At 59.3% G+C, this 25,887-nt stretch overlaps 1 protein-coding gene across 2 annotated transcripts; it reads left to right on the top strand.

Annotated features, from left to right (window-relative positions):
• Positions 1-4,511: 4,511 nt before the first annotated feature.
• Positions 4,512-25,380, top strand: WSCD2 (WSC domain sialate O sulfotransferase 2). Of its 2 annotated transcripts, none has more exons than XM_086761401.1 (9): positions 4,512-4,631; positions 12,483-13,453; positions 16,953-17,067; positions 17,411-17,595; positions 18,457-18,578; positions 18,823-18,997; positions 19,840-20,004; positions 22,152-22,352; positions 24,038-25,380. In XM_086761401.1, the coding sequence occupies exons 2-9, from the start codon at positions 13,078-13,080 to the stop codon at positions 24,388-24,390; spliced, it is 1,692 nt and encodes a 563-aa protein (XP_086617527.1). In that variant the 5' UTR covers positions 4,512-4,631; positions 12,483-13,077; the 3' UTR covers positions 24,391-25,380. The 2 variants fall into 2 exon arrangements, with proteins under 2 accessions (XP_086617527.1, XP_086617528.1); XM_086761402.1 differs by lacking the exon at positions 4,512-4,631 and adding an exon at positions 5,941-5,995.
• Positions 25,381-25,887: the final 507 nt, after the last annotated feature.

Raw genomic sequence — 25,887 nt, forward strand, 5'->3', positions numbered from 1 at the left:
AGTCCCCTCCGTGCAGAGCAGGTCCCCAGGGTGGGTGCTGCGGGGGGATCCCCGGGCAGGTCTGTGCAGACCCGTGGGCATGGAAATCCCCTCCCTCAAACATTTTTGCCCCAAAAGTCAGAAGTTTGCAGGGACGGGAAGAAATTCTCGTCACAGAGAAGCTGCTCGCCAGGGACTGCGAGAAGGGGTTTGGCGATGCCGGGTATCGCAGCATCCCGGTGCCTCGCGCCCGCTGCAAGCTACAAAACATAGGAAAGACAAAACCAGATCCATCAACTAGTGGAAAGAAATAAAAATCAACTCTCTTTTTGGGCTTTAACAGGTGGTACTGTGCTGTCACATAGGACGTGGACTGCAGTGCTGCTCTCGGGACGTCTCTGCGCTACTCACGGAGCCTCAGGACAGCCCCGCGAGGTATCTTCATCTGCATTTTAGACTGCGCCAGCCCAGAAAAATTAAGTGTTGGGACCAAGATTGCCCAGCGGCAGCCCCGTTGATTGCGAAATGCCCCGTCCTGGTGAATTCCTGCACCACTTCTTGATTTGTATGTAGAGGGCAGAGCTGGTGCCCACCCTCTTGCATGTGCCCCGAACCATCCCTGTCCTGCCCCAAACCGTCCCCTCCTGCCCCAGGCCAGTGAGGCGGCACAGTCGCCGAGCATCGGTTTGTCAATAATTTATGAGTAGGGCAATCTGATTTATGCCCTGCTCCCCCAGGGACCTCCTGACAAACAAGATGTTATGTTTCAGGAGTTTATCCTGGGGAGCAAATACATAAACAGAGAAATGGAAACCTCATGAATTTTTTAAAAGGCTTATCAAAATCTTGCCTCCCCCACCCTTTTCTGAAGGCAGAACGGCTGAAAGGGGAAATATCCCCTCCATCTGCATTCCCTGAACTTCTTTTCCCTTCAATCTCTTAATCCTCTTCCTTCCAGCTTTAATCCATAGAGTTGCCTCTTTCTTGTTTGGGTTGTTTTTTTTTTTTTTTAATTAGTTCCCTCCCACTCCAAATAATTACAAAACCATCACCAAGACACCAGAGGCATCCATCCTCCCGGCCTCGTGGCTCTAGCGAGCATCTGCAGAAGCCTGCCTCAGCATTACAACATCCTCCTTCCTCTTTTTTTTCTTTTTTTTTTCTTTTTTTTTTTTTTTTTTCTTTAACCTTCTCTGACCCCCTCGATTGACAGCCGTGAGGCATTTCTCACGCTCGCAGGCAGCAGCGCTTGGGCAGCCATCACTGCCTGTGCCGGGAGAGCAGGTTCCTCCTGGGAGGCTCCTGTCACCTTTGCTGGCATCCTAATGAGTTAATTAAGAAAAATCAGGGCAAGAGAAGTGCAAGCCCACTGGGGATGGTGACTGGGAGATGCAGTCTCCGGGAGATGTTCATGTTGGTCCCAGGGGACCGTGGCCACATGGATGCATCCCGGGGGAATGGGGAGATGCCAGCGTTGGGAGAAACCTCCAGCATCTCGTGGCTGCTGGAAGGGGCCCACGGTGCCGGGATCTCCGTGTGAAAAAGGCAGCAGAGCTGCTTCACAATATTTCCCCCCCAGTTGCCAAGGGCTGTTCCGTCCCTTCCAGTGCCTGGGACAGTGCTGGGGATGCGAGCGATTAAAAACCACTGGGGCAATGCCTCGCCCCCCATTCCAGCTACTTTGCCTTGCTCCTGCTAAAGTTGTAACGACGGAAAATGTAAATTAAAAAGAAGAGGAGGAAAGGCACCCCCAGCGCCAGCACAGGCTCATTAATTTGCAGCATTTGTTATTTTGGGGCGTCCGCTCTCTGTTTTCTGCCCCTTGTTGCTCAGGTTGGCCAAAGCGGAGACAAGCACCGAGAGCACAAGATTTGCCAAATATTGATTTTTAATCAGCTGCTCCCTGATAAGCTGGCCCAGCTTCCCCCAGGCATTGAAAGCTCCGGGAAAGTTGGGATGGCAGGCTGGTTTCCATCCCTCCGGGAGGTGGGAGCTCCCGAAGGAGCACACCGGGGGCTCAGCAATATTGACAAGTAAATGGGTCAAATGAGTGACCCAGCGACTGGAGATGCCCGCAAGTTCCAGCCTCATCCTCGGGAGGAAGGCAGAGGCTTCACGCCATGGAGATGCCGTGGGCTGGGATGCTGCTGCAGCATCACCTCCCTGCAAAGGCCTTGGGCTCCAGTGTCCCTGTCCCTGCTGCTGCCATGGGGATGCAGGGGACTGGGGGGGAGAGAAACCCCTTTCAGCCGCACCCCTCGGGTAGAAAAAAAGTTGACATTTCAAATCACAAAAGGACAAAAATGTGGCTTCAAAACCAAGCCTGTTTTTCTGTGTCCTGGCTCATCAGTGGCACAGAGCAAGAAAGCAACAAGCGGCCCATTTAAATTGTAGATTCTGACCTTTGTGCTTAAGATCTTTTCAGCCATCCTGCTTACAGCTTTTTTTGGGCTGGCACTTCATAATCCTCAAAATGAGAATTTTTTTTTTTTTCCCAGCCTATTTGACTATTATAATGCACCTCATCCTCTCTTTTTTCCATGCTGAGGAGCCCTCCTGGGACAGCCTGGGTAATTAGAAGTTTCTGAAAAGACCATAATTGAGTGCTGGAGCCCGCTGCCTTGGCGGGGACGGGGATGGCTGCTCCAGCGTCCCCATCGCAGCGGGGACCCAGTGTTCACCCCGTGCCCTTACGCAGTGAAAGTCACCCCGGTGCCAGAGCACGGGGCGCCCTGCGGAAACCTCAGCAGCTGCTTTTGGCTCAAAACCCGATGTCCCTGACGCAGGGATTTATTTGGTGACATTAGGACTCGGAGGCAAGTAGGGCCAATGTCAAAAACTTCCCTGGCAATAACTTCAAGGCTTTTGGGGTGAAAAACACCCTTGGAGCCCTGCAGAACTGGGTCCTTCTGGTGCAGCATCACTGGGAACAGCTCAGGCTGCTGAGGGAGATCTGGAGCCGCTTCGTTTACATCACGGTCAGTAAGGAAAATATATTTGATGTTTCAGGAGGAACCCTGGTTGCTCCTGGGGCAAGCCTAGCCCAGAATAAGCAAAATAAAACGGTCTTTGAAAATTATTTTTACAAGTGCTATTTTAAACCGAAGGCTCTCTGTTTTCTCTCGCCCCCCCCCAAAATGGCTGTGGAGCAGCTCATTCGCTAGAGGAGGCCAAATTCTGGCTGCTCTGGCCCGTGCGTGCCGCAAAAACCTGCGGGCGAGCATCGGCGTTGCTCTACTCCTTCCATCCCCACTGTCCCTTGCCCGCCGGCAGCACCGTCCCTCTGTATATTTGCCCCGCGTGCATACCCTCCCCGTGACGCAGGGTTCAAAGAGAAGCCAGCGAGGTTTTTACAGGAAACACGCATTTTTCTGAGGGATGCTCATCCAGGGGGAAGGCACCCTGCATCCCGTGAGGAGAGCTGGAATTGCAAACACCCTGTTGGGATGCTGCAGAGAAGACATCCCTGGTTTTTTAGAAAATTGCTGGTTTGATGGGGAAAATGGGACCGTTTGGAAGCGGGGAAAGCCCTTGGGTGGTGGGACCCCTTCCTCTGCGGCTTTGGCTGGAGGGATGGAGTGCTGCCGGGGCGTCTGCGGGGCCAAACCTGAGAAACCTTCTACCAGGAGGATAAAAATAGTACAAGCAGTTCTTCAGCCCCCAGCCTGGAGCTGAGGCAGCACTCGCCAGCCTGGTTTCCTATGGAAACAGAGCCGCCACGCTCCCTGCGCCTGCCCGGGGCAGTTTCGGCTGGCTCCCTCGCACAGGGGTGCTCTCCCACCCAGCGCGGACCCAGCCGAGGCCGCGGTTTCCCTCGGCTGGGAGAGGAGCAGGATCCATCCCTCCCCTCGGCTGCTGCTTTCCCAAAACTCCTGGCCTGCTGGCCCTTGGCTCTGGGAGCGGGATGCTGGGATGCACCCACCCCAGCAAACGGCAGCCACAAGCGGTGTCGTAGTTTAGCCACCATCTGACACAAATATATATATGTATTTATTTATTTTAAATTTTTTTTTTTCCTTGCTAGCCCTGTTCAAGAAGTGGATGCCCCATCCCTGGCAGTGCCCAAGGCTGGGATGCACGGGGCTTTGAGCGACCTGGGCTGGTGGAAGTGTCCCTGCCCCGGGCAGGAATGAGATTATCTTTAAGGTCCCTTCCCACCCAAACCGTTCTGTGATTCTAATAAATCTCTGACTGGAGCTGAGTGCTGGGGGTGGAATCAGCGTTGCCCTCCGCACCCCTCAGCATCCCTTGCCCTTGAGCATAGTGGAGGATGCTGAGGAAAAGAAAAAAAAAAAAAAAAAAAAAGAAGAAGAAAAAAAAAAAAAGAAGGAAAAGAAAAAGGGGGGGGAAAAAGGAGGAAAAAAAAACTGAGGCGGGGAGGCGGCGCGGGGGCCGGCTGTGCGGCCGGGGTGCGGGAGCGAAGGGGTTAAGCGGGAGGCAGGGCCGCAGGCCGGCGGAGGGAGCGGAGCCGCAGCTGAGCTGGATGCAGCCGGTGAGTAACGGGGCCGGGGGCGGCACCGGGCTCCCCCCATCCAACCCAGAGCCTCGGGCACCACCCCCCCCGCTGCCACCTCCACCCCCGGCCCCGCCGCTCCCGGGAGCGACCGGTGCGGGGAGCGGCGGCGGCCGGGCCGGGAGAGCGGCGGGTGCGGGTAGGAGGGGGCTGCGGGGGCCGGGGGGGATGTGCGTGGGAGGATGCGGGCTGCGTGTGCGGGGAAGCGCGAGGGGGGAGGAGGAGGGAGAGCCTGCCGCCCCCCCGGGGTTAAGGATGCTTTGCGGGAGTTGTTAGGAATTCTCGCCTTGGCAGGGATTTTTTCTTTTTTTTTTTTTTTCTGTATTCTGCTGCTTTCGGAAGGGTTTCTTGGTTCGGAGCGGGAGACAGGGAGAGAGCTCTCCTCCTCCTCCTCCTCCTCCTCTTCCTCTTTCTCCCGAGGCTTCGTGCAGGAACATCTCGGCGAGGGCAAGGGGCAGCGGTGCGGGTCCCTCCCGCTTCGCCTCCCCTCCGCCTTTCCTGCCATCCGCGCTGCCAACTTACCAACGCGTTCTAATAGAAAGTTAAAAAAAAATGGTGCGCAGGGAGAGCGGAGGCAGCCGGAGAAGCGCATGAAGGTTACCTTGAGCTGAGCCTTAGACACCAATTTTTTTTTCCCGTCAAGGCAGGATTAAATAAAGTTTCTCGGCAATCCAGGGCTGGGAAGCAGAGTCCAGCAGCAGGGACGGAGCCCCCCACCCCGGGGTGCCCCCACCTTGCACCTTCCCACCCTGTGGGTGCCGTCGCCTTCCCCTCTCCGGGGATTTGTGCCGGGTTCCCCTTTCTAACGGGGCTGTGGGCTCGGAAAACCGCTCTCCTGGCTGGGCAGTGAGCGTCCGACAGCGCGAAGCACGAGGGGCTTATTTATTATTAAAAATCATTATTTATCGCACAGGCCTGGTGGGGAGCAGCGTGCCAGGGAATTCTCAGTTTTTGGATGGCTTTTCCCAGAGCCCCGCACCCACGGAGGCCAGTCCAGGGCTGCAGGTGCTGGGGTCCAGCTTCCCTCACCCCTGCCCAAATTTCCCCCCCGTCTTTAGGGTCCCTGATGCGTGGGGTCCCAGTATCAGCCAGGCTGGGTGGATGGGGAAGCCAGGGTCCCCAGAGGCACCCCCCAGGCTCCCACTCAAAGTCCCCCTTTCCGGGGCTGAGGCAGGATCCCCTTCTCCCAGCTTTGCCCCACGGCGGGTGCAGCCTCCCTGGGGGTCCAGCATCTCTCCCAGCTCGGTCTCTGCTGGTCAGCAGACCCCAGGAAGACTTTTGCTTTTTCTAACCTCCCCCCAAGTCCTTCACCACCCCGAGCCGTGCCAGGAGCTGGCTCTGCTCCGGGATCGAAATCTCAGTGCTTTGACACCCCCGTTGCGATGTGCTGGTCCCCTCTGGAGCCCAAATCTCAGCCTGGGACCAGGGAATGAGCACGGATTCGGCGCCGCTCGGCGAGGAGTGAGATGTCCACCCCGCTGCTGGGGGCATCCGTGGCCCCAGGTGGGTCGGGGATTGCCAGGGTCGTGGGGGGGGCGCCAAGGGCTGGCTGATCCCAGGCGAGGTGAGGGGACTCAGGGGGAAACACCAGCGGGTTGGGAGGCGACGAATGGAGCCGACCGCGCTCTCTGGGGGTTTGCAGTGATCTCTGGGCAGGGGCTGCCACCCCTGGAGCAGGTCTGGGGGTTTCCATCCCAGCTGGGTCACTCTGGGAAGCGCTCCAGAGCGATGTTCTGAGGAGGCATCCGTGATGTGCTGGGCTTGCTGCAGCGCGCTGCAACGAGCAGGGGTCAGGCAGTGCTGCCATGGGAGCTGGGGGGAGATGTCACTGTCCCCTGCCCCGGCCACCCACTCCCAGCGTGGTCTGTAACCCCAGTCCCTCCTGGAGCCCGAAGCCTTGGTGGGAAAGGCGGATCTCTTCCCAAACTGGGCCTCCATCTCCCGCCTGCAGCAGGATGCAATGCTGCTGGGTGTGCAGGGAAAGAAAGAAATCACCCCCGCCTCCCCGGGAAAGGAGGCTTCAAACCAAGGGCTGCAAGAAATAATCTTTCTCACTATTTTAATTTAAATAGGCTGCAGAAGGCATTGTCTGCTGCTTGAAAAGCTGTTCTTCTTAATTGCCCCAGTGCTGCTTATAATCCCGGATTACCGAGGGCTGAGCGGAGTCTCTGTGGCGGAGACCTGCAGGAGCTGAGCCTGGGCTTTGCAGGCAAATGAGTTTTGGCTTTTCCCTGCCCGGGAGGCCCATGGGCATTGATCACGGCCCAAAGGTGCTGCGTGCTCCCATGGAACAGGTTTTGGTGAGACTGAGCTGGGGGCACACATCCCAGCTCCCAGCTGATGGTGGTGTCGATGGGATTCGTGCTGCTATAGGTACCATGAGGGGGTGGTCCTGTAGGTGCTGCTGGTGGGGTGCATCTGGGCTTCTCCTGGGGGATCTGGGACAGCCTCTGCCTTCCTCCCACCCCCCTCCTCCTCCTTGCCCGGTTTGGAGCAGCCCGGTGTGAGCGTGGGTCCCCTCCAGTGCGGCGTCTCGGCTCAGTAAGTCTTATTGAAAACCGTAACTGGATTTTGCCGACTGGGCATAAAATACCTAAAACATAATAGGTATTAAACCTCATTAGGTTAAGCCCATTTGCAGACGAATGGTGTCATCTGCATGGAGTTAAATCACCTTTTTCACAGGGCTTAAGTGCCGAAAGGGTGGCACGAGTGAGGGTGGCAAGAAGGGGGGAGGAAGCGCAGACCCCACGGCGCTCCGGGAAGCATCCCGCAGTGGCACCGAGACCTCCCCGGGGTGACTTCTCCCAAATACCACTGTGTGCCACCCCTGGCACTGACCCCATCCTGTTTGCATACAACTGCAGCTCCTGCTCAGGCCTCCCGAGGGAAAATGTGGAAATAATGGGGAAATGGCGGTTTCCCAGCGCTCGGAGTGGGGATGGGGATGGGGCCGGCAGCAGGGATGCTCGGGGAGGGATGCCGAGGGCCGGCGGGGATGCAGCAGGTGAGGGTTGCGCTGGGTTATTCGTCCTGTTGCCAAAAGCAAAGACAGATCCTGCCCACCCCCTGCGTTGCTCTCTGAAGGCAATTAGCCGCTGTAGCAAACGAGGGAGCTCCCCGCTCCTTCCACAGACAGGCTGCTGAAGGAAAGCCAGGTACCGGCACCAGGTACCGGCGGGTGCGATAACGTTGATGGAGAGAGTCAGCATCTTGGGCTTGTGGGATAATTAGAAGAATAATAATAAAAATAATGATGCTGTAACGTAGGGCGCGTGCCAGCAGCCGGGATGGGGGTACCGGGTACAAGAGCTGCAGCATCGCTGCTGTGCCGCCTCGTTTAAACCATCCCACCGATTTCCGGAATCCTCTCCCTGCCTGGATCTCCAGTGTACGTGATTATTTCCTTCTCTGCCTTCGGCGTCGTGGCGTGTGCTTTTTAAGTGATTCATGGCTTAAAACATTTTTCTTTATGAGCTGCTCTCACACTCGCGAGGGGAGCTCATCCTACAAGAGGCTGGAACGGGCTTTGATGGAATTGCGTGCGGAGGAGCGGAGCGCCAGGCAAAGGCCCCCTGCTTCTCGGCTCCGTTTGAGCCCTCGTAAAACCAAACATGCGGGGAAGCAAGCAGGGCCCCGCAAGCTTCTGCCTGCTGCAGAGGTGGGGTTTTCCTGGGAATCCGTGGCCTGGAGGTCTTGCTTTGCTTTCAGGGGTTGGCCAACCCTGCTGCGGATTCGTTTGGATTTGTGTCGGGAGCCCCTCGTCTGCCCTGTGGCAAATTCCCATCCCGTGCCGTCCGATGGCTGTGGGGTTCGGGTGGGGATCGGCATCCCCTGGGCGGGGATCGGCGTTCCCTGAGTGGAGTCTGTGGGAATTTGCAATCCCAGCAAACATTGTAATATTTAAAAATGGGGTTAAAGTCGCTTAAATCAGCTTAATTAAATAAAATAGCCCTTCTGGGACCAGCTGCAGGCCCTGGGCTTCTCTGCCTAGCACCGGCCGGTCGTTCTCGGCGCGGTGAAATAACCCGGGGCAGGATCCTGCCCGTCACCTTGGCGGGGCTGGTGCTCGGCGGGCTCTCATCCTCTGGAGAGCGGGGGGAGCGCTGGGAGGAAGCGGTGCAATCGGCACGGCCCCGTTTCTGTGGATCCCGAGCCCTTTTACAGCCGTTAATGAATTATTCTGGGGCAGACGCGTCCCTCCGGAGGAAAGGACCTGCGATACCGCCCCAGCTCAGCGCTCCGTGCCCGTGCAGCTGCGGCTTTCCCGCACCCTGGGCAAGGGCTGAGACCGTTGGTAAACCCCCTGTAGAATATGTAAAAATCAGTTATTGCCTAATTTCAGCCTAAACCCCTCCATCGACTCCCAGCGAGGAGGAAGATTTGCAAACCCTCCAACATGCTTGGGAACCCTGCGTGAAAATCCATCGGCAGGTGGGCAAGTCCCGCTCTGGATTTACAAATCAGGCCCATAAATCCCAAATAAGGGATTTTTCCCGTTGCGTGTCCTGGTGGTTAGGCCTAGGGAAGGGATTTAAAAGCTCCCTGGGGAATGGGGAGCATCTCAGTGCCGAGGAAGAGGTGCTGACCCCGCAGCGAGCCGTGTCCCCGGGGACAGGGACGGAGCAGCCACTGCTCTCCGCGACACCCGAAAGCTGCCGAGTCAGCTGTTTTTAAGCAGACGTGAACCTTTGCCAGCGCAGGGGCTGCACGAACACGTTTCTCAGCAAAACGAAGGCAGGGAGCAGCTGGATAAATAACCTCTGCTTTGATCGAAAGGCAGCTGGCCGCTTGACGCGCCCCGGGAAGAGGCAGTCGGCGGGCGCTGGGTGCCGGAGGGGAGGTGCATCAGATGGCCCAGCCGTGCCCTGCTGCGACGGAAACCTCGGTTTTCAACGGCCCGGTTCAGCTCGGTTTCGTTCCCAGTAGTACTGGTGTTTGCATTCAGCCTGGCGCGTCTCGTTTGCTGCTCCTGAGTGAGGAAGGGTGAAAATCCATTTTCCGGCTGCTGAGGAAGAGGAGGGCAGGTTTGCCTGGGAGCTCGAGCTGCCCGGGCAGCAGCGCCCGGGTCCCGCCGCCGTACGCTGCTAGGGATGGGGGCCGAAAGGCTGGAGGGACCCCGGCACCAAGGGCGCCCAGTGCCCCTGGGCGCTCATGCTGGTGTCACTGGTTGGTGCCATCACCCGCTGCCGGCATCCCGTGGAGCCAGGGGTGGGGATGAAGGGACACGGGGCTTTCTGCAGCGTGCAGGACCACGGGAGCCGGGTCAGTGCCCTTGCCGCAGCCCTCGGCGGGACGGGGCCCGCGGCACGTCGCCCTGTCCTAGTCGTTAGGCTCCATCCCATCCCTCTGCGTTTTAAAGCCCTATTCTTTCCCTGTCCCTCCGATAAGGAATGCTAATGATGTGATGAAATTGGATAGTTCGGTCGCCTTCTCCTCCTAATGGAACTCTTGTGTTCGTTAATTTGCTGTTTTTAATGGGCTGATTGTTCTCCTGTGCTGGGGGAGCCACGTGAGCCCTTCCGTGTGTTTAGCCGCGGTCAGATGTGAGGTGCTGCTCGAAGGCAGCTGAACCTTGGCGCTCAATAATTGCCGAGCAATTTGGAGACAAGACCCAAATGTATAATTTATCGGCGCTTCGTTCATCCCAGTGGCGAGCGGTCGCAGGGATGCTCACGCCGCTCGGCGGAGCCCCCTCGGGACCCGTGCCCGCCTCCCCGCGCACCGGCTCTGCGCCGGCGGGGGGGAAGAGAAACCTTGCAAATTAATGAGCGTGCTGGTTTCAGCAGGGAGGGAGTTAATTTTCCTCTCAGTAGCCGGTGTGTTTTGGATTTCGTGTGTGAAGAATGTTGATAAACACCCTGATGATACGAGTTGTTGTTAACGAGACCAAGGACACAGTCCTGCTTTCCAGATCCTTGCTAATGTGCAGATGCAGGAAGCTGGGAGAGAGACAGACAGAATAATTGACCCAAACTGGCCAAACAGGGTGTTCCATGCCATAAACATCATGCTGGGTGGATAAGTCGGGGGTGGCCGTGGGGGATCTGCCTTCCTGGCATCCATCCCTCTCTCATTCACTGGCATCATTCCCTCTCCCTTGCTGGCTCCCTTTTGCTCCTTTCCTTGCCGCTCGGTGTAATTTCCGTGACCGCTGCTCGGGATGGGCTGTGTTGGTCATTGGGACATTGGGTGGTGAGAAAACATACATTGTTCATTTTGTATATTTTAATATCCTTATATTCCTTTATTATAATAGTTTTCCTTTGCTATTCTAGCAAACTGTCTTCATCTCAATCCACGAGTTTTAATTTCTTCCCGATTTCTCTCCCCCAGCCTGCTGGGGAGGGGAAGGGTGAGCGAGTAACTGTGTGGTGACTACGACTAAACCGCAAAAGGACTATTTCCTTCGTGCCACATCCGTAACGCGGGCAGAGCTCGCCTGCTTTCTTCCGGCCTCGGTACCGCCGCAGAGAGAGGTGGGTTGGGCGTGAAGCGATGCTCAGCCATTCCTCGTTAGCTCCTCGTTGGTTTGGCTGGTAAAGCGTGGTGCTGCCGTCCTCCGGCTGTGCTGCAGGCTGGGCTGGCAGGGCCCCAGCCCCCTCGGGCAGCGCGGGGTGTGGGCAATGGCAGGGCAGGACGCGACCCTTGGGGGACGCTCACCAGTGCGGGGATGCGGGCTGGTCCTTCCACCCCAAGGTGGGGTGGATGCACCCTTCCAACGCACGGAACAGCGCTGTGGGATGCTCCCGGCGGCCCCCATCCTGGAATGCCGTCACGATCAGCCCCGCCGCGTCCCAAGCCGCCGCCGATCCGGGGAGCGTTGGTGGCGGCTCTGTTTGCCGCGCTTGCCGTTTGTAAACCGTAGCCAGCGAGGGAGCCGTAAGCCCGGCACATTATCTCCTCCAGACAATTAGCAGAAGCATTAATGGAATATATGCAAATGCGCAGTAATTGACCTGCGACTCGCAGTTCATGATGGAGAAGGATGAGCTCCAGATGGCTTAATGACTGTAATTTAAGCCCCTTCTTTATATGCCGTGCTTCCTCGCTAGCCTGGCAGGACCAGGCCCAGGCGGGAAGGAGGGTGGGTGGCAACGGGGACGCTGGGGACCGGGGACAACCCCAGGACTGTCCCGTTTGCAGCCCTGGCTGCGCCTTCGTCCCGCCACAGGGTGCCTGCAGATGGAAAAGCCCGAATAGCAGCCAGTCTCCTTGCTTGGCTGCTACTCCGAGTTTACTCAGCCCTTACTCAGGCTGTTGGCCCCAAGTGTGGCTGAGGGGGGAGCATTTGGGGCTCGTGCCCCACCAGCGATCTGTCCTGCCCACAGCTCCATCAGAGTTCACCCAGCAGAGCCAGAGGTATTTGAATAATCACTCTGGGAGCCCAAATTAAAATATTTATGTATAATTCATGCCATATGTTCCACCGATATTTTTTATTTAATCAACTGAAGACAGATGGCAGGAACATAGAGGCCATTAAACTAATGGCACTTTGTCTTTCCATTTATTTTCGTCTCCTTTCCTAAAATAAGATGAGTCCGTGACAGGCAGCACACCCTGGGCACGGGGCCGTCCCCGCCGCCGCCGATGTGCCAGCCGGCTGTGGTGGCACTGGCGCTTCCCATCGCAAAGCCAACCCCGCCGTCCGACCCAGTGTGGCCTTGTCCCGGGCAGGGCTGGGGAACAGCGGATGCCCCGGCCTTGACGTCATCGTGTGGGTGAAATGGGGTGAAATGGGAAATCCTCCGCGCGCCCCAGCTCTGCCCTGTAGCACCAATCCTGCACAACGAGGCAGAGACCTGGAGTTGGGATTCAGCTCCGCATCCCTGTCCCAGCGCCGGGCTGCGGGCAGCCAGCATCGCTCCCGCCGCGCCAAGGGAAGGAGGTCCCGGCATCCTTCCTTGCCCCGCGACGGCACGGGGACGGCGCTCCTCCCCGTGTCCCAGGATGCTTTCCTAAGTGTGCCTTTCTCTTTGACTTGCAGGTGGAGATCTCTTGCCCAGGGAGTGAGATGAATGGGGCTCCGTTAGACAAAGGGTCCCAGTCAGCGTTTCAGCCCCCAGAGGAGCCCGGGGACTTTTCATTCTTTGTCTGAAAGCGCGACGGTGCCGTTTCCATTAGAGAGATGCTGGCGAGAGCCAGTGCCGCCGAGCGGAAAGGCGAGCAAGAAGAGCTGTGTCAGCTGATCGGCTTTCAAATCACCTTCAAACCCTCGATTTCCTTAACATGATCCCTCCGACAGCCGAATCGCCGGGGCACAGCCGGGGGGCTTTGCCAGGAGGAGAATAAAGCGGGGACGGCGGTGACAGCCGGCGCTGGACAAACCCCCCACGCACGGCAGTGGGGGGGCTCAAAATCCGTCCTCGCTGCCTTCCCCAGCCCTCCTGGACTTTTTAAGGTCGGGCAAATAGCTTTGCACGGCCTCATCCTGCAGCCCCCGCCGCGCTTTCGGGGCACCCATCTACTCCCCCCAGGAGCCACCTCCAGCCTGGGGGGGACAAAACCCCCCTCGGAGCATCCCTGGGGCCGCAGAGCATCTCCCCCGCAGCACCGGCTGCCGGGGAAGGGATGAAGACGCTATGGCCAAATTACTGGTAAAACTCCAGCGGTATTTTCGGCGGAAACCCGTGCGTTTCTTCACGCTGCTGGCTCTCTACCTGGCGGCCGGCAGCTTGGTTTTCCTGCACTCGGGCTTCACCGGGGAGCCCACGGTGACGGGGAGCCAGCGCGGGCCCGGGGCCGGCGAGGGGCCGGGGTTGCCCTACCTGGGGGTGATGCAGCTGAGCCGCGGCTTCAAGGCAGCGGTGACGATGCCGGAGGGGGGCCGGCGGCACGGACCCTGGTTCAAAAGCACCTCCAAGGAACCGAGCGAGAGGGGCAAAGCCGGAGACTACGGCAGCAGCCGGAGCCGGGCGCTCAGGGGCAGGAGCGGCCGCGAGAAGGAGGAGGACAGAGGTAAGGGCTGGGGACGTGCGCGGCCGGGCTGGTTTGGTCCTGCACCCCTACCAGGAACAAATTTCTGAGCATGCACCCCCAGCACATGTGTATTTATTTATTTATAAGCCGTATGCACATGCTACTCGAGCGCTGAGATTTCCTTCCCGCAGCCCGACAGACTGCCCCGCGCATCTCCCGGGGCGCAGCACCCTGCTTGGGCGACTGCTGGTCCAGAGGATGCTCCCAGAAAGATCTTCTCTCCCCTCCTTCCCCTCCTTCCCCCCTCCCCAAGTGCCAATAATTCACTTACCTTTTGCCATTTTCCCTCTTTCCCAACTTGTGCACCATCGAGCTCCAAGTCGCACCGTGCTGGTGCAGGCGATTTTGGGGGCGCCAGCTGGGGGTGCACCCCCAGGCTGTGGCTGTTTTAATTCTTTTGGCCCCCATGAACACCAGATTTGTGCTTTGCGTTGCTGGGGTGTTCAGGCAAGGCAGGGGTTTGGCCTTTCGAGCCAGGCCATCCCTGCCCAGGGCGTGCGGCGTACCGTCGCGCAGGACCGTTATTAATGAACAAGGATAAGCGGACGTAGCGGTTTGCATCGATTTTTAAAATGTCACCTATTCATCCTGAAGGCAGCGGCAGGCAGGCTGAGCCGCCCGCTTGCTCTGAATTTGGGTGGCTGAGAGCTGCCCGGGCAGGGCTTGTGCGTCCCGGCGCTTGTTCAGCTCCGCGCCTCCCTCGCCGGCGCCCGCGGGCACCCAGTGCCGGCAAACCTCACCCCGACGCCCGCTGCGGCCCCTCTCTGCACCTGCCGCCCTGGCAAAGGAGCATCTCGGGATGCTCCGGGCTCTTCTCTGCCTGTCGCTCCCCTCTCCGGAGCCCCGGTGCGTGGCTCAGAGAGACGCAGGAACCCCCAACCCCGTGGGAAACTGGGGCTTTCACAGGGGCCACCGTGCTGAGCCAGGGGGGTTTCTCCTCGGCCCCTGGCCCCACGGCAGGTCTGCGCTCCGGGCAAGACACGCTGTCGAGGCTCGGAAGCCGGAGGCAAAAATGGCTTGTGGTGCTTCTCACGCCAAAATGAGATGAAAGGGGGTTTCCCCGCGGTGTCCCCACGTGGAGGGGTCTCCGGGAGCGTTTCTGCGGCACGCGCGGCCGCGTTGCTCCGTTAATGCGAATTGACACGGAGCGAATCCTCACCAGATGGTTCGCGAGCCCAAGCTGTCAGTCACCAGAAAAACCCCAAGCAGCGCTCCTGTCCCCGGCCATATGCGACGCGTCCACCGCCATTAACCTCGGCCTGCGCCGCTGCCTCCCCGCGCCCAGCCGCAGCGAAGGACGGGGAAGGGATGCTGGGCTCCATCGTCACCGCCTTTAGCTGCTCGTAGGTGATCTGGGAATATCGTCTTTCCCCTTTTTCATCTCAGGCAGGGAGGCTCGGCGTGGGCAGCGGTTAACGGGAGCTGGCGCAGACCTGGCAGCTGGAGGGGGCGCGGGGCTTCTGGAGGAGAAGCGCCCGCCGCTCCCCCGGGCCGTCGGGCAGGAGCGGGCAGATTTGAACGCGGCTGGTAATCAAGCAGGGGACAGCTTAACGAGGCAGCTGTGGGGGCTCTGCCGCGTGAGATCGCTCCAGAGGGAATGCTGCTCCTAGAATCAGCTCTGGTTTAGCCGGTGTGATGCGTGGCTCCGGCCTGCTGGGGCGATGTGCCTTCCTCTGTCTCCTCCTCTTCCTCCTCCACCCTCTCCCAGGGCCAGGCCAAGGCGCGGGTCGAGGACAGCCGTGTCTGCCAGGGAACGGCTTCCGCTCGCCGGCGTCCCCATGCAAAGGCACACGTCCTGTCCCAAATCCGGGGGCGGTTTTGGACAATGAAGCTGGGGAGAGCAAGCGCCGACCCCAGCCTCGCGATGCCCGGCATCGCTTCCTCTCTGCCGCGTCCGTGTCCGGTCCTTTGCTGGTGCTGAGCAGCGAGAAGGGGATCTACCCCAGCACGGAGCTCGTTTGGAGCACGTTGGAAACATGCGTGTGAACAGACACGCAGATCCATGCGGCAATAGCCATTAAATTCCCCAAACGCTGTGCTTTTCCAGGAGCGAGGCTGGTCTCTGGGGCCGTCGGCATTTCAAATTCGCGTTTAACAGCTTCATGCAACGCTTAATGTGAAGCTCGGCCTTCCACGCGCGCGCAAACCGTTATTCCCATTGCCTTCCCGATAAGTTGCAGCGCGCGTTACGTCAGGAGCGATGGATGGAAGGCAACGCGCACCCACCAGCGGCTCCGTGCCAACGACCGGAGCGATCCCGCGCCGCTTAGATCCGTCACTGCCGAAACGAGCTGACCTGCCCAAACCCCCTCAGCGCTGCGGAAACGCCGCGTTGCACTGAGAGAAACCGGGAGCAATGAGTTACGGCTCTGTGGCCGCTGAGGTCATCGGGCGCCTTTCTCTCCCTCTTCCTCCTCCAGGCTGGCTGGGGAAGCCGGTTTGCGGTGCCGGAAGGGTCCGCGTTGTGTGGGGAGGGTGGGGTCTATGAGTGTGGCACAGCATCGATGGGGCGTACACTTGGGGTCGGTTCAGGGACCCCCCAAGAGATGCAAAACGCAAGCAGGAGGCGAGAAGCGTTATCCTGCAGTGGGTGGCTGACCTGCCCATCCTCTGCCAGAACCCGTTCACGGATGCCTCGTTAGCTGATTACTGTCTGGCAAATCCCACCGGCTCCCCAAAACCCCGGCCTTCTCGGGCAGCGGTGGCAGCAACGATGCCGAGCATCCCTGCACCAGCGCCGCGTCCCTGCAGTGGATGCTCAGGTGGGAGCAGGAGCGGAGCGCTAACGAAGGCACTAATGAGGGCACCTAACGAGGAGACAGGGTGAGTTCTGGGAGTGCAGGGCTGCCCAGGGCCAGCTCGCGGGCCAGCTTGCCCCTAACGAGAGCCCAAATCCGACACGGAGCATCACAATGGGCACGCAGGGGAGGAGAGCGGGCTGTTTGTTCTCAGATTGTTGGGAAAGGCTGCGTTTGTCAAAGAAGCGATGTCATCACGGCTATTTACTCAGCTCTCTTCCCTCTCTACCAGCGGTTCCGTTTGCTCCCAGCACGGGCATCAGCACCTTCACTTTGCCAAATGTTAGCGCTGGGCAAATATCCTTCGCGTCGGCGTCTGGGGCTGGGGAAAATCAGCTGCTGGCTGAGGGAAATTCGATTTAAACCGGATTTCTCCATTCTGCCCACCCCTGCGCTCCCAGCAGGGCAGACTGAGGGGGATGGGTTATTTACCACTAACTCCTCTCTTTTTGGAGCTGCTTTGCTCAGTTTTGTGCAGACCCACTGCGTCCTTTCTACCCAGAACGGGTGTTCCAGGGCTTTCCTTGCAGCATTCGCAGAGGCGTATTGTACCCAGAACGCGCGTTTCCAAAGCGAACAAACAGCCGCGTCGCTGCGCATCCCTGTTTAGGGAAAAATCAAAAGTGAGGGGTGAGAACGCCGGCTGGTTCTTACCCCACTCTCCTCTCCCTCCCCCCCAGCGAGATACATCGGCTGCTACGTGGACAACACTCGCCAGCGAACGCTGCGTGGCGTGTCCTTCTTCGACTACAAGAAGATGACGGTCTTCCGTTGCCAGGACAACTGTGCCGAGCGGTAGGGCGGGAGATGGGCGCCGCGTCTTCGTTAATTCCTGCACGCCGCTGGCGGTCCTCTGCCAGCACAGTCACCTGCCCCGCCTGCTCCCCTCCCCTTCTCCCACCTTCCTTCTTTTTTCTTTAGATTTATTTTCCAGGACCCCACTTTCCACCCTTGGAAAAAAGTTGGGGGGATGATGGGTTCCGTGCAATGGGGCAGGGGGCTGTGAGGGCTCCGATTCGGTACTGGGGGAGCGCTTCCATCCCCCCAGGGATATCCCCCGCAAAGCGCTGTCCCCCACCAAAACACCCTCCCAGCCATCAAAGCGCACCCGTGACGGATCCCGTCCCCGTCTCCCCAGGGGCTACCTCTACGCGGGGCTGGAATTCGGCGCCGAGTGCTACTGCGGGCACAAGGTGCAGGCGCCGAACGCCAGCGAGTCCGAGTGCAACATGGAGTGCAAGGGGGAGAGGAGCAACACCTGCGGCGGGGTCAACCGCCTCTCCATCTACCGCCTGGAGCTGGCCCAGGAGTCTGCCAGGAGGTGTAAGTGCACGGCGTCAACGCAAACCGGGGAACCCCTCGTGGCGCCGGCGGGGGCGAGCCCCGGCGTCCCCGTGCTGCCCAAACTGGGTTGTGGCTCTGGAGAGGTGGTTGGAAAGCGGTTCAGGGCCGCAGCTGGGGTCGTTTTGGTCCCGCGAACCACGCGGATCCCTCCGTGGGGACGGCCATCAGCCGCGGATGGGTGGAGTGGGGAGCCCTGAGGACCCTGCCGGGAATTCAGGGCATTTTGGGGGACTTTGGATGAAGACCTCTTCTCTGGAATACTGTCATGGTATTCAGCGTGTCTCGCGTCGGAGCTGGCTGCGGGACGAAGGATGTGCGGGAGCTCCAGAAAAAGCCGTGGGTGCTCCCTGTCAGAAGCGCTCGTTTAGCTTCCAATTAGGCAGCGCTATAATTAACCTACATTTGCCGCTTTTCTGCTTTTCTTTCCTCATCCCCAAGCGATGGGAAAGAGGGTGGTGGCGTCCAGAGCTCTCACCGCCAGGCACCCGCTGGAGCGACCGCCCCGGAGAGGTGCCCGGGGTGCTGGCTCCATCCCTCCTGCAGCCGGGGGTCACCGAGCTGATAAAAATAGGGAGGAAAAAATGAATCTGACTTTGCTGCTGGGGCTTTTGCTCCGGTTTTGCACCATAAGCAGCCAGGCGAGCTTGTTAGCAAGCACGGCTTCACGGCCGGAGGGTGATGAGAACCGGAGAAAAGCTGGATGGGCGGCTGGAGAGAAGCGATGGGAGACGGGGACCAGGATGTTGGGGCCTGCACGGTGGCAGTGGCAGCGTTTTTTGGGACGCAGCCCCTGCTCCTCATGGCTGGGCTGGCATCACTGTGACTTCTCTTCTCTTACAGACGGCAGCGCGATATTTCGGGGGTGCTTCCGCCGGCCGGACAACGTCTCCATCGCCCTGCCCGTCAGCCAGCTCATGCTGAACATGTCGGTGGACAAGTGCGTGGACTTCTGCACTGAGAAGGTATCGGGAGGCCAGTGGTGGTGGGGTGCAGGTCAAAGGCTTCGTTTTCTAAATCTTCATCACCAGAAAGGGTCACACTGGGTAAATTTTAATCCAGGGGTCCCACCCTGGTCCAGGGAAGCTGCCGTGCCTGTAAGCAGGCAGGGGAAAGGTGCGTGGTGGGGTGGTGGGCACAAGCGTGGGGGCCAAGGGAAGGGTCTGGGGCTGGGGCCGCCGGCTGCCCTCCCTCCACCCGTCCCCGCAGGAGTTCCCGCTGTCAGCCCTGGCCGGGACCCTCTGCCGCTGCGGTTTCCCCACCACGCTCTTCACCCTGCACGAGCGCGAGGATGAGCAGCTCTGCGCCCAGAAATGCACCGGCGAGGAGTTCGAGAGCTGCGGCACCGCCGAATACCTGCTGGTCTACCAGACCCAAGTGCAAGGTGAGCCGGTGCCGGGCTCGCGCTGCCTGCTGCGGGCAGGGGACGCGCAGGGACCGCTCCAGCCTGGCTGCCAGCACCAGTTTCCCCGACCCCTGCCCAGGGACATCGGCAGAAAGCGAGCGGGAGCTTTCAGCATCCCTTTGGCTTCCGTTAAAAATGACCGTTCGTTTTGATTTCCGGGGAAATCAATCCTTCCCTGAGCAAACAGCTTTAATTTCTGCCTGGCTCAGCCGCGGGAGAGAGCGCTTTGCCGTCCGCCTCTGGCGGGATCCCTCCGTGCCAGGACTCATCCCTGCTTGTCACCTGCTGTGCTGCTGAGCCGGCGCTTTGCCAGCCCCGGGGAGGACGCGCTCTGGGGAAAAATATGGGGGAAAAAAGCTGTGATGAGGGAGAAAGTGCCCAGGAGGCTCCTGTCCCCCAGCGCCCTGCAGATCCCAGCGGTGGGACAATGGGGATGTGGAATCCCAGTACTGAGAGAGGAAAGGGCCGAACGGAGCAAGCGAGGACCCACATTCAGGTGGTTTTGCTCCAGAGCAGCTCGGTCTCAACGTGATCCCTGCTTCCGTATTTGGGCCGCGCTGGAAACGCTTGTGTCACTGTAAAAGCAGGAGCGCTGCTTGGCAAACACACCCGCGTCGCTCGCTCTCCCCTGCTTACGCGCAGCTGATGATGGCGGAGCACCTCCTGCCCTCCTCGAGGACGTTTTTGGGGTGTTTAGGGCTCTTTGGAGCACTGGGACTCCCCGTGGGTTTTAGGCAGGGCGCCGGGAGGCGGTGGCTGTAGGGGAAGATGCTCCTGGCCGTGCCGCGGTGCTGACGTGCCTCGGCCGGTTCTCGCTGCAGACAACCGCTGCATGGACAGAAGGTTTCTCCCCGGCCGTGCCAAGCAGCTGGTGGCCCTGGCCAGCTTCCCCGGTGCCGGCAACACCTGGGCACGTCACCTCATCGAGCTGGCCACTGGCTTCTACACCGGCAGCTACTACTTTGATGGGTCTCTCTACAACAAAGGTGAGCAGGGGGTTCGTTGCTGGGGGGACACCAGTCCCACCAGAGCTGGGAGAAGGTCCTGGAGCCATCCCTTGGGTCTGCGGGGAGGGCGGAGGAGGGCTGGGTGCTGCCGATGCTGCTCTGGATGCATCCTGGTTCAAGGGACCCGATGTTGCATGCACCCTGCCTGTAACCTCCCCAGTAACCTTGGCCAGGACCAATTTGGGACAGAACTGGAGTTTCTCCATCACGTTGGTGCTTTTTAAGCCTCCATGAGGGCTGGAACTTTCTAGAGGAGGAACTGGAGCAGCTGCGACCCTGGCCATTCCTGGACAAAGCCGATGGGGTTTTGGGACTGGATTTCCCCAGGAGCTGGTGTTGACGGGCTTGGCACACGAAAGTGGCGGCTGCGTGGTGAGAAGGACTCATGCAGCCTTCCAGCTTCAGGATTTGGGAGCCGGGTGGTGCTGGTGGCACCGGTGTCCTGGAGGACGAGTGTCCCTGTGCGGTTCCCGAGTAGCACAGATGAACACAACGATGTGCCAGGGCACGCGGGGGACACCGGCACCCGCGTTAATGAATATTCGCGGGGCAAAAAAGCGCCGATGAGCACGCAGAGGGGATGGAGGAGGGAGCTGAGCTCACTCCCTGTGCTCTTCGAGCTGAAGGATTTGGTGGAGATCCACCTTCCCGTCCTGAGCGACGCAGATATTCGCCCAGTAAATATTTACCGGAGGAGGGATGCTGTCACGCCCACTTCTGGAGCAAAGCGCCAGGGCTGGTAGCACGTGGGCTTTGTGGACCCCGAATTAGGCAGTGAGGAGAAGTTTCAAGCCAAAAAAAAAGCTCAAGGCGGGCGTGAAACTTTTTTGGGCAGAAGCCAGCTCGTCCCAGTAACCCACCATATTGCAAAGGGGGGGGGGAAAGACCAGTTCCCCCAGTTTAAAGCCATTTACAATAGGTTTATTTGTAGACCTTGAAGGTTTCTCCTGCTTTTCCTTCCCCTTTTGTGGCTCTGAGAGGAAATCCTCCTTCCCTCCTTGACTGTGGCAGAGCTGGGGTCCCCACATCGCTGATGGGGTCCGTACCTGGGGTACCCGCACAGCCGGCGACATCTGTACCCAGGGTACCCCCTAACGCCCCGCCTGCCCCACGCCGTAGCCAGCGATGCACATTTCTTCGAGATTTGCCCAATTCAGCCTTTTGGAGGTGGAGATGCTCTGCGCTGAGCGAGGGAGCCCGGGCTATGTCCTACAGCAGCCCCAGCGCTGGCACCCCGCCCAGTGTCGCGCGTCCCACGGAGGGGAGCATCGCCCGATGGAAGCCTCGGCGAGGTTTTGCTCACCCGACCGAGCACGGGTTCGGTGTTTCTCGTGGGCTGAGCGCGTCGGAGGGCCCGGAGGTATCCAGGCAACCGGCGGATTAGCCATCACGTCCCCGCGTCGCGCGGCGTGGCTGCTGAAAGTAAATTACACATCTCTAATTGATGTCACACCGCTACTTATAGCTTATCTCCTGCCTCGGCCCAGCTTCGCCGCCGACGCGCTGCTCCTGGGAGGTTTGGGCTGTGCTTTGCAGGGGCTGGAGGTGCAGAGGGGCTGGGAGCGATGCTGGGCTGAGCCCCGGAACTCTGGGCAGGGGATGTGGGGGGACGGCGGCCCCTGCTCTGGGACCCCCCCCCGTGGCGTCACTGCAGCCCCTGGGCTGATCTGCAGCCCCACGAGCATGGGGGTTTTACCCTTTTGAATTTATTGAGAGGGTTTAAACGCTGTGCCCAGGGAGGTGATAGCTATAAAAATATGTTCTTGACCCACCAATATACGCATTAACGCAGTTATTTAATGCTGGTGGGCTTGGCCCCGGAGGAAAGCGGGGCTGTGCGACATCAGCCTGCTGCAGACCGAGAAGAGCTGAGCGTGAGGGGAGGAGGAGCTCGGTCCCCAGCCCCGCTGCCCACCCGTACGTGAATTTTCCACCACGGCTCGACTCGTAACTCACGCAAAGAAATTATTTCCATCTGGGAGAGGGGTGCAAATTCTACTTCAAGCCCCAACCGCTTGTATCCCATTGATATCCCCCCGCCGTTCCCTTTCCCAGCTCGCTTTTATCGTTTTTATGAACGTCGGCGCCGGCCGCTCCTCAGGCGCCCGCTCGCTCTGTCCCGGCAGGGTTCAAGGGCGAGAGGGACCACTGGCGAAGCGGGAGGACCATTTGCATCAAGACCCACGAGAGCGGCCAGAAGGAGATCGAATCCTTCGATTCGGCCATCCTGCTCATCCGAAACCCCTACAAGGCTCTGATGGCCGAGTTCAACCGCAAATACGGGGGCCACATCGGCTTCGCGGCTCACGCCCACTGGAAGGGCAAAGGTAGGCTCCCACGGGACGCGGCTGGGCCGGCTGCTGTGAAAGGCCAGCGGAGCGCGAGCCTGGTCCCCACGGGGGGATCCCGGGCTGTGCCGCCCCTTCGGGGTGCCGTGTCCGTCTCCTGGCACCACCCAGGAGCGGCGGCGTCCCTAGGGATGAGGCGGTGGCGGGGCGTTATTTCCGTCGGCTCCGGGGCCACCGCCTTCCCCGTGCGCAGGCGTACGGCGGAGCCTCGTTAATTACAGCAATTTACAAATTGCTGTTGTGGAATTGACTTCATTGGAAAGAGTTAAAATATTTAGCTTGATTGAACATCTGCTGCCCTTAATTCCGCGTTTATTTAAGGGGAGCTTTTTGCTGTTGTTGCTGTTATGTGCCTGGATTTCGTGATCACCACGGGCTCGCCGTGCCGGAGACGGCCCAGCCCCGCTCTCCCCACCACCCCGTCCCGCGGCGGGGTACCAGCCTCCCGCTGGATTTTATCCCCATCCGCTGCATCCTAAAGGACACAGCCGGGATGGGGAACGTGGGATCATCCCCTCACCGGAGCTCCGGCGCCCTCCTGAGCTTCCCCGTCCCAAACCCCCCCGCGCCTGTCCCACGCCTTGGGCGGGGGGTGGGCAGGGAGAGGGGACCCTTCCCTCCGCCCCAATACAGTCTGATTTGGCCACACGTCAAAATACATCACCAAATTCTTTCCAAAGGATGTATGGTGTAATTAGCTGACGGGTTAATTGTCAGGTTAATTAACCGTTGGGACATCTTGCCTGGAAAGAGGGAGGTTTTCCATCGCTCGAGGACTTTAATCGGGCTGAGAGCTGTGGTTCGGCACCAGGGAGGGGCTGGAGACCCCCGTTTCGCTGACCCCGCGTCGGGGCTCAGCCTGTGCAGGACCCCGGGGGGTTCCATCAGCGCCCACCCTGCCCTCCCAGCAGCGCGGGGGGCAAACGCTCAGCGGGGACAGTTCCAGGGTTGCAATCAGCGCTCAGTGTTAAATAGATCATCCAGAAGCCCCCAAAAAAGCAAAGAAAGGTGAGTAATCGAGATGCGGCTGCCATCCCCAGCCTTCCCTGCAGAAAGCCCCTTGCTCCCAGCATCCCAGCTCCTCAAACTCCTTCTCCCAGAAACTAATTTTTGGGCAATTTTGGAAAAAAAGCTGTGCCCTTTCCCCACCTTCTCCCATGGCTGCTGATGCTGGGGTGGGATTTTCCTTTCCCTGCTCCGTTCTCAGCCCCGCGTGGGGCCCGTGGCGGCCGCTGGCGCCGTGAAACCCCCGCTGGGTTCCGTGACATTAATTTTACGATACCCCTGGAGCGGTTCCAAAGCAAAGTTTTATGCGATATGATTACACAAGGTGAATTGTCCTGTATCTGTTTAATGAAACAGATACCGTGTTTAACGATTCCTCAGGGAATTAAATGCAGTTCAGCTATTAATCAGGCATCGGTTTCTGGGGGAGGACGCGAGGAAGAGGCCGGTACCCAGAGCTTTTACGCATCGTGAGGCAGATGCGTGCGGCACTGCCAGGAGAGTTGCGGCTTCTTGTTGAGGGTTCATTATCCCTTTTATCACCTGGTTTTTATGGGAGGATCAATTAGCAGAAAAGGATAATTGAAAGACTTCAGCGGGGGGAGCAGCCCCGGGATGGGGGACGCTGGCTCGCTAACCCCGTCCTCCGCTCCTTCCAGAGTGGCCGGAGTTCGTGGCGAACTACGCGCCGTGGTGGGCCACGCACACCCTCGACTGGCTGCGTTACGGCAAGAAGGTGCTGGTGGTCCACTTCGAGGACCTGAAGCGGGACCTCTTCGTCCAGCTGCAGCGGATGGTGGGGCTGCTGGGCATCGCCGCCTGCCAGGACCGGCTGCTCTGCGTGGAGGGCCAGAAGGACGGCAACTTCAAGCGATCTGGCTTGAGGAAACTGGAGTACGACCCTTACACCCCCGAGATGAGGAAGACGATCAGCGGCTACATCAGAACGGTGGACGCGGCTCTGAAGCTCCGCAATCTGTCGGGGGTCCCGGATGACTACTACCCAAGATGATGGTGACGGCGGCGGGGGGGACCGCAGCCTGCGCGACGAGGAGAGGCTCGGTCTTCCCGGCCTCTGCCTACTTCCACCCAGTGGGTGGCTTTGCTTTTAACGCTCCGTCTGCTGCTATTAGCTGTTAATCGACGCCCTGCATGAGCAACAACCGGTCTCCAGCCGGCGCTGAGCTTGCCTGGCCCACGCGGACCCGGGCACAGGGTGCCTTCCCCGCCGCGGGGTTCCCGCTCCATCCTGCTCCCGTTTCGGCCGCCGCCGCCCTCCTTGGCACCGCGACGGGTTCTCTGCGCCCGTCCCTCCGGGCTGGCTGGCGGGGACGCCGCGCTGCTGGGGCTGTGCCCGCGTGAGCGAAACCAAAGGATGCCGGTGCGCGTCGGGAAGAGGCCGTTGGCCAGGCCGGCTTGGTGCAGAGCTGCATGCGGTCCCCAGCCGTCCCCCGCCACCCCGTCGTTGTCCTGGCTTTGCCGAAATGAGCTCCCTGTCCTCCTTCTGCCCCGCGAGTCCCTTTGGGTGTGGGTGCAAGAGCCATTCGCTGTACGCAGCCTTTTCCCCGGGGAGGTGTTGAACCGCTGGCTTTTAACGCTCGGTCTGGATGGAAACGCGCGCACGGGTCAAAATCTAGAGACACTGCTGAATCTGTGTTCAAAAAGAGAGAGAGGAAAACTCCACGGAGAAAAAGGAGAATTTAAATAAAATCTATTTTTCTAACGTGCGTGCAGAGCAGATGCGGGCAGCGATGTAGGGCTGAGGGGAGCTCCAGTCCCTGTTTCCTTGCACGGAGGCGGGCAAATGGATTTTCAGGGAGCAGCTGCCCCTTTTTTAACCCTTCCCTTGACAAATGGCTGGAGGTTTTCCAGGAGAGCAGGTGAGCCCTGTCCCCGCAGGGGGGACGGTGCTGACTCCACGCTCCCTCGGCCTGGGGGCTGCCTACCTCGCTCAGCACCAATCCTCAGGTCCATCCAGCTATTAAAACAGAATTTTGGTTGCTTTTCTGCCCTCGCCTGTGTTTGTGGGGCCGCCTGAGCACCCTGACCCCCCCCACCCATCCCGGACCAGGGGCCGGACGTCCCCCGGGATGTGGAAGTGATTCAGCTTTAATCCCATTGGTGTTATTCCCGCATCCAAACCACTGATGAGGCAACCGAAGCGGCTCCTTCTCGGGAGTTTTATTGCCCCAATTTATCATTTATTGTCAGGTTTTTCAGGTGCGTGGTGGGAGCAGGGAGATTTACCGCGGGCTTTATGCCCCTCACCTCCCGTCCTTCCCCAGCTCCGGGGCAGGAGCGGACTCGATGCAATTTATCCCTTTTCTCCTGGCCGGTCGCTCTCTTATCTGCAGTTACTGAAATCCCTTTTATTTTCCTCCACGGCGCTGGGTTTGCAGCGATGGAGACACACGCTGGGCCTGATGTGTCCTGACAGCCTTCCCTTCCGCCCCTCGGAAGTAATTAAACCCAAAAAGCTGCTTCATGTCCCAGATAAAACAATTAAGAG

The sequence above is a fragment of the Chlamydotis macqueenii genome, chromosome 17, assembly GCF_036417535.1.
Source record: "Chlamydotis macqueenii isolate bChlMac1 chromosome 17, bChlMac1.mat, whole genome shotgun sequence".
Lineage (NCBI taxonomy): Eukaryota > Metazoa > Chordata > Aves > Otidiformes > Otididae > Chlamydotis > Chlamydotis macqueenii.